Genomic DNA, 8462 nt, shown 5'->3' with positions numbered 1-8462 from the left:
TTTCTCCATCTCCTGCTTCCATTCTGGTTGCTTGGTCCCCCGTCTCAGGGTTACCTTTCTTGATTCCTTTCCCCACTCACTTTTCTTTCCAACACCCATTGACCAGCGAGGCTTGTGGTCCCGTGTCTCCACCACTTCTTCTACTAAGGAATCTGACCTCTCGGATCCCAACATCTGGCAAGGTTCCAACTGGGTCAGCGGCTCTCTTTCCAGGGAGTTTTCCCCCTCTCTTGCTCCATTGTCTGACATGGTAAATTTTTGCAAAATCCCCCGGCAAGGGTCTTCCTTCCAGGTGGATTAATTTTGCAAGTCCTGTCTAATGTAAGGACCCACCCCACTTTGCATCTTAAGAAGACAGAACTCTTGGAATAATTCTTCCAACAGGAATCCTTTATTAAGAGAAAATGGTTGCAGGCATGCTAGACAGGACTTGGGGTCCAAGCTCTCCCATTCAAGGTTTTAAGGGGTTCCCCAGTAGTCCCACCCCATCAACCCCCCTTCCCAGTGATAGTTTCAAGTATCACAATTCCACCCCGTTTCTTCTTTCTTCCGTCTGGATGGAGACTTCAGATAACTACATGAAAGGCAAATACTCTTCTTTGTTAATGCTAATGTTCTCTGGATGCTAACGCTTTGAGGTTACAATAGGTTACAATAAACACACATTCAGCATTCAGCTCTTTGAAGTCTACTGAAGGAAGTGAGGGCCATAAAGCCCCTTTGTTCTCCCCCTTCTCTCCCTCTTATGGCAGAATCCAAAGAAGGCAGAATTGGGAGTTTCTATATTTGATAATTAAAGATGAAATATGATTGGATTCTGACAGATTAAATGTTTTAAAACCATTAACTACTACTTTATCTCATAGGAATATTTTCTAGTCCTCCATAAAGTTATTTGCTCTATTCTCCTTGTAGAATGATATGATTATATTTCACAGTTTGACATACTGTGCCATATTTGACCTAAGTTTAGATATATAAATCTACATTTTCATATCCTTTTGAGTCTGCAATTTATAAAATAGCTTTGGAGAAGTCACAGTTTAGCTGAATTTATTTCTGCAATTAAGAATAATTTTTAAATACGGTATCTTTGTGTTCTATGTATCATTAGATAGTTACACAATTAACTGGATCTAACTGGATGATGAGCCTTGGCATCAGTAACTTACGGCTTTATCACCTTTAGAGTAGAGTGCCATGATATGTTTTTTTTTTTTTTGATGAAACTCTTTTTGAAGACTACTTGGAAACTGCTATGGTTGTAAAGTGCATCATCTTGCATACTGGAGAGTAAAAGCCTGTACAACACACATATAATATCTGTACAGTATTATGGATGCTATATTGGCTGCTGATAGGTTCCTGGGTATAATTCAAATTACTACGTTGGAAGAGTTTTACTGTTGTGTTTTATAATGGTATTACAATATTATTTTATATTTTGTAGTTTTATCTATTATAAAGTAAAACAGGACTATACTTGATTACCATAGCATACAAGTGTAATAAATAACCAGCACTGCAGTGAATTAAGAAATAGGGTATACCATGAATTATTTCAATGAATCAAGTTATAGAGTGACATTGTAACAGATCATAGACATTTTAGAAAATATTAAGTGTCTTCATTAAATAATGTAAATAATTCAATGTTAAGTACTACTTTTTTGTACCTTCATTTTATTGGATCTAACAGGGTATGATACAATCCAGAGGAAGCAGTTGTCCCCTTTATCCCTGAGATCTCCAGAACTGTCCATTTCTGCTGCTTCACATTCAGAGCTCGGGATTATGCCTAAAAACCAATCGCTTCTTAATAATGGAACTGGCCAGAGTAGCTTTTTAGAAATGTATGAATCTGCAGATGAAAACTGTTCGTGGAATAATGTCACAATAGCAGATTTGTATCCAGGAATGGTAAAAAATCTTAGCAGACTGTTCGGTAAAGTATCCCAAAAATCTTTTTCAAATTCATTAACTGAGCGATACAAATACAGATATTGTCATTCTAAAAAAGCAAAATTTAATACCAACAAAGAGAAAACAAGAAAGTTCAGAGTACTAAATCTGACACCTCGTTTCATTGTTGAAAAAGATGAAAACAAGAAATTATCTAAAGGAAGTAATGGCGACAGAAGTCCTTTTTACAATTCAAAGCGTCAGATACAATGCTCAGAAAAAAGTATTTACAGAATAGAATCTGCTGGATCTCAGAACTCAGATAGAATGATAATAGACTGTTCTGGTATTGCAGAAGATTATTCATACAGTGAAAGTACTGGAAAACGTGTTACAGAGGAAACTTTTCCCCCTAGAACTCTTTGTGCAGATAAAACATTTTTGGTCAATAATACAACTTGTTTCCCTTTATCTTCAAACAATGTAAAAAAGAATCAAAGTTTTGAAGATTTTTCCCATACATTTTGCACTGCAGATTTAGATACAACATTTAATCCAAAAGCAGAAAGAGAAACTGGCGAACTGAGTACTATGGCATTCAAAACTACTTCAAGTTTAAGTTTGTCCTTGAACGGCAAAACAAATTCCATTTTACAAGGAAGCAAGTCTCCAGTGAAAACCTGTAACAGACTAAAAAATCATGAAATTAAAACTTTCACTGCCACTGTGTCACTACCACGAAGTCATTCTTTTTCATCATTTCATGTTAACCGAAGTCCAATTTCTTATAAACAGAAATATGAAGATGCATTTGAAAAATTATATAAGGAATTGTGTTCTCCAAAGCCACAGAAACCATTTAAGTGTTCAAATATATACGTGAGCCCTAGAAACTCTGCAGACATACACATTTCGGGTTTAGATAATCTGTCCTCAAATTTCCCTAAAAAAGCAAACAGTACGATTGAAGATCTGTACCAGAAATTATGTTCTGAAGGTTTTCCCAAATTTCCAACATTTCTAAGAGCAGCAAATTTAAAAAAATATGAAGGAGTACAGATATCTGAAACTGTAAATGCCCTTGTTAATTCTCCAATAAGAACTCTGCCTGCTGTTGCCAGAATTAAAAGAGCGGCACATTTTCGTAATGAAGATTCTCAGTATTCGCCTTTTAAAAGGTTAAAAAATAAATGTAGTAATTCTTACAAAATATATCAGAAATTTCCTTGCTGGAAAACCATTAGAAATGACGCAGCGTTCACATTGCATTCACCTGTTAAAAACAGTTTGGCATCAAATACGGTAAGTGAAATATAATCTTCTATAATGCCTTCAAACCTAAAAATTGTTTTAAAGTACCAAACCCTTTAAAAATGTTTATTTATAGGCAACATTTCTAAAATACATGAACTTACTTACAGGACAAAGTCCTATATGTACCTAGGTATAAACATCATTGAATTTAGCACAACTATTTTTAACTAATCTCTTAAACTAAGAGTCTTACTGGATGTTATGGCACTATGTAGTTCTCCTTATCTCTGTTCTTTTCTAATGTGTGAATTAGATTATGGAAGAATATTAATATTTGGATGCTAGAATTTTTTTTCTTTTAAATTTTTATATCCAAGTGACAGATTTAACATGTATGGCAGATGAAGGATAATGTTTGATCCAAATCATCTGCAAAAATAGCTTGATATTTAGAAACTATAAAGTAATGCAGAATGGAAAAAAAATGTGGTAGAAGCTTATTACTAAATTAAATTTTACTATGGGACATCAGCAATCCAGGTTGATGTAAATTAAAAATTTTAAACTTTTTAATTTTCAGAATTATGGAGGTTCTGTTTCTTCAGGCCATGGCTTTTTGGCCACTTCAGTTGCTGATATGGAAGGTTGGTTTAAAAGATTTAAGTGAAAACTATATAACAATGTATTGTTCTTTGATCAGGCTAGGCCAGGGGTGTCAAACTGCCCATTGCAGTTTCATCATTGCCCATCCCATTGCCAGCAAGGCAAAAAGAGTCACGATGCTTCGCGACACGTCATGTGACATGGCGAGTTTGACACCTGTGAGTTAGGCAATTAATTGTTTATCCCAAGAAACATTCAAATGTCAATATTAGATCAACTGTAGATTTTTAATCCTTTATGCTCTATAAAAAAAACAGTATAGGCAACAAACAATAAATAGGGTCAGCAGATGCTGTCAGAATAGCACAAATTCATAATTTTGGGTTTTAATGACATCCCAACATTATTTCTGGTTCTGTCTGAACTTATTTCCTAATATTCCTAATTTTTAATATACCCGTATATGCCGGTGTATAAGACAACTTCCGGAAGCGCTAAACTTGGTGCCAAAGACGGGGGTCGTCTTATACGCCGAGTCATCTTATACGCCAGAAATACTGGTAGTTTCCGGCATAGAAGACGACGTTCTAGGAATGCGGCTCGGCGATAAAGACGGGGGTCATCTTATACGCCGGGTCGCCTAATACGCCGGCATATACGGTAATTGGGAATATTGTTTTCGTAATATTAGATCATTGGGTTGAAGTTTCTAAGTTTATTTTTAAACTTCTTTGTGTGTCCACTGATTGACAAATCCATCTGCATTTGCTTTTGTTTTTCCTACTTTCAGTAATATGAATATTAATGTATGAAATTTTTGACTTTTGAATTATCATATAGAGAAGGGTGTCAGAAGGTAATGCAACAATATGTGTATTACATACTGAATTTGGATAATTTGTTTAAAATATAATGGGAGTAATTTTTTTACTATTTTTCCCATTTCTGAACTGCACATCTCAAAGCACATTTGAAGTTAGTTTAACTTGGTTTATAAGAAATTTACAATAAGATTAATCATTATTCAACCTGCTAAAGAGACAGTATTTATACTTTTCATATCTTTGTTTTCGTTGTTGTTTTTTTTAATAATTTACAACCAAAATATTTAAACAGACACTTTTTAATCCATATCTAATTTGTTCAAAGAGTCTGGGATTTCAGATATGAATGAAAATATTCCCAGGTATTTGCGGGATCGTGAGTTTTCAAGAAAGTCACAGAATTTTATACCAAAGTAAGCAATATTTTAATTTCTTTCCAGTGTTCCATTTATTTATCTATCAAATGTATATTGCTGTCCATACTACCTAAAGTGATAGCAATTCCTTTCTTATATTTCTTTGTGAATGGATAAAAAGGAGGTGACAAAATGTTCAGGTATCCTTATGAGCTACAATTAAGGCAAGATCAATAGCCTTTCTATTATCATGAATCATATCTAAAAAAAATTGGTCCAGGGAATCAAAGGCCCTTGTGAGCAGGAGAGATACCCATATAAAATTGGTAGATCAGAGTGTATTCCTTGTTTTTAAACTATGAAGAGTTTACTGTACTTGCATTATAGTTTTGTATCTACCTCACAGCATTGGAAAAGTGGAGTGGTTATAAGGGGTCCCAAAACTTCCAAAGGAGTTGCATATGGCTTTGATGCTAAAATTTGCTCATGGGTAATCTAAGACATGTTTTGTAGGATTATAAAACAGTTTCTTGCATTAGAACATACAATATAACAAAAGATCATTGGTGTCCTCTTCTACTGTACATTCCTTCCTACATAATACTCTAATAGCAGGCAGTTCAGGGAAGGGGAGAATTACCATGAATGATCACAGATAAATAAAAATAAGGTCCAGTCAAAGCAACATTATTTATCTCTGTGTGTTCCTCTACGTCACTGAATTTATTCACTGTGCACTGAGATGATTAATTATTCCTTTATCAATATGCTGAGATGATTAGTATTGCTATATTGCTTATGGAAAAATGATAAATTATGGGCATACCATAGTGAGAAGAGAAACAGGCATTAATAGCCAGAGATTATCCACTATTAGAGTTGGACATTAATTTCTTTTAGAATTCAAAAATAAAGGAAAGTGAATAGATGAAAGAGACTATATTTAAGCTTACTGTGAAACAGTCATTCTTGTGTAAAATAATAGAAATTATCTGAAACAATTTGTTTTCCCAAATGGTCAATCCATTTTCCCAGTTATAGTTTTCATCCCAATTGACTGACATTCATTCAGAAGAGGTTAGGCAAGAGTTTTTCACAGTTTATACAAAATGGAATCTTTTGCAGGTAACACATATGCTTTGCTATGGAGCTGTGCTCTTCCCCAGTATATTTTCAATGTGGGGAAAAACAAGATACGCATGGGAAAAGGCTAATACAGGGACTTATTTAACTTTAATCCAAATAAACTAATTCATAAAAAAGGAAAGAAAACAATGTTATGTTATCTTCGATTGAATTAGTTAGACCAGGTAACAACAGGTGGACTTGTCTAAAGATAATCAACATCAATTATATTAAGTTAATGTTGTGTTCAGTCAAATGCCCAGGGTTGTTGTTACTTTGTTTTTTAAAAATACCCTGCATATGTTGATGTACAAAACTTTTCATAACATATTTTTAATATTCACAGTAATATAAACATTTTCATATGAAAATGTTTAACTAAGAGTGATGGATACTAGCAGATATCATACGTTCTGCTGTTAGCGTTAAGAACTCATATTGGTTGATCATTACATTTCACTAACAGAAATCAATGATGAGTTTCTTGTATATCATGCATTATTGATATTACAAGTGACAGTTGCTAAAAACAAAGATTATTTTGCTATGTTGTATGCTAAGTTATACAAGTTAAAATTATTATCTTCTGAAATACAACATCAAGATCAGTGGCATAATATGCTTTGATGGGCGTTATGATACTTGTTATGTTAATGTCAATGTATGAATTTCTTTGAAATGCATCAGAGAATCATTAGTTTATTGTTTATGTATGGACATACGGAAGTTGGGGGGGGGGGTTCAGTTAAAAAAGATATGGTCAATATAACTGTGCTGCTTTTTTCTTGGTATTTGTATCAGTTTAATCAAGTTTTGTTTCTTTGCTAGAGTTTCCAGAAAGCTAAGCTATAATGATGGGAGAATCAGAAGCAGTGAATTCATACAGAAGGATTATGAGGAAACATTTCTGGAAGGATTTGGAGAGGAAAATGATATTTTTTAACAAAATATATTTTAATCCCAGTAATTTCTAAACAGAACACAAATTAAGTGGAATATTCCTGAATTAAGGTAGTAAAATATTTTCACCACTTCTTTAACTCTTTAACTCATCAGCTTTAGCACAGGGCAATAGACCTAAAAGACTGCAGTGAAAATGGAGAAATAACAACTACTAATATAGTTCAGCATTCATCTCTATGCAATTATTCTATGTCATTTGAAAGTTATGGAGATAATGGAAACTGTTTCTAAAATTCAACAGTTCATTAATTGGTTTTTGCCTTCTTGGTGATTTATTCAGCTTAAGTGACTATAAGAAACATCTTTTGTGGTACTTAATTTGTTTAATCTGCACCTCTAGAAAAAGGTTATTGGAAGTTGGGGCATAATCAAGATTTAAATGTGTTTTTATATAGTGCTTTTAACTTACTATTCAATAAGGTCATGCTTTAGGAAAAATCTTTATTTCATTGATAAAGAGTAAATATGAAAATATCCATTTTTGTATTTTTATTTTATTTTAAATGTACCTAATATTTGATATATATCTTTGTCTAATAAACATTTTAATATGTTTGTATTTTGACTGAGTTTGTTATAAGTTTGCTTTTGGAATCTGTAAGGTTATTAATTTCACCTAGGATAAGTCTTTCCTTATTTTCATTTGCTTATCAATTTTCTAGGCTACCCAAAACTAAGCATGGAAGGCTTGATTTATAGAAAAAACTATAAATTAAAAATAAAATACAATAGATACTGTTATTTGGGGGTAACAGCAACTAAACTGTTCCCTACTGTTGGGTGTTCTCAGTCAGCAGAGATGACAAAGGCTCAATTCTATAAGGCTGTCTTGTGAAGGAAAGTCATTTCAATCTTATTTTTTTTGCTTTTTGAGAAAAAGTGGGAGAGGAGAAGAAGGAACCTGTGTTGTAGAGGGGACTAGTAGCACAGTGATAAGGCACTTGGTTCTTAAGTAGTCAAAGAGCATACTTTCAATTCGTGTTCACCATTCCTTCAGGATTCTTTCTGTCACCTCTAGTATTCACTGTTTGTGAGAGTGGAGATTCATTCTCCAAGCTTGTGGATTGGCTTCTGAGTGTTTTGTTACCAGACTAAGTAACATCTTCAGCGGAATTTAGAGAATGTCAGTGTTGGTCTTCTGCTACTGTAATACTACTGTAATATACTTTCCTGTTGGTTCTATATTCATCAATCAAAAAATGATAGTTAACTTACTGAACTATATAACTATGAAAGTTAACTGAAGTAACTTTCTAGTCATAAGAAATTGCCTTATTGTTCCATCCTATTTAGGACCAAAAGAGGATTAAGAGAGAAATCCAGGAGTCCGTGGGTTTAAATATGTTACTTTGCTAAATTATATTACTTATGTTTATTTATGTATTATGTATTATATGAATAAATAACTTGATTCCTGTTCAAAATGAATTTATTT

At 33.3% G+C, this 8462-nt stretch overlaps 1 protein-coding gene across 1 annotated transcript; it reads left to right on the top strand.

The window, feature by feature from the left end:
* Positions 1 to 805: 805 nt before the first annotated feature.
* LOC120315879 lies at positions 806 to 8451 on the top strand. Its single transcript, XM_039360881.1, has 4 exons — positions 806 to 3204; positions 3737 to 3800; positions 4909 to 4996; positions 6893 to 8451. The coding sequence occupies exons 1-4, from the start codon at positions 1795 to 1797 to the stop codon at positions 7005 to 7007; spliced, it is 1677 nt and encodes a 558-aa protein (XP_039216815.1). The 5' UTR covers positions 806 to 1794; the 3' UTR covers positions 7008 to 8451.
* Positions 8452 to 8462: the final 11 nt, after the last annotated feature.

Source organism: Crotalus tigris, unplaced genomic scaffold (assembly GCF_016545835.1).
Source record: "Crotalus tigris isolate CLP2741 ecotype Arizona unplaced genomic scaffold, ASM1654583v1 scf7180000019174.36918, whole genome shotgun sequence".
NCBI lineage: Eukaryota > Metazoa > Chordata > Lepidosauria > Squamata > Viperidae > Crotalus > Crotalus tigris.
This window is presented reverse-complemented; position numbering and strand designations above follow the sequence as displayed.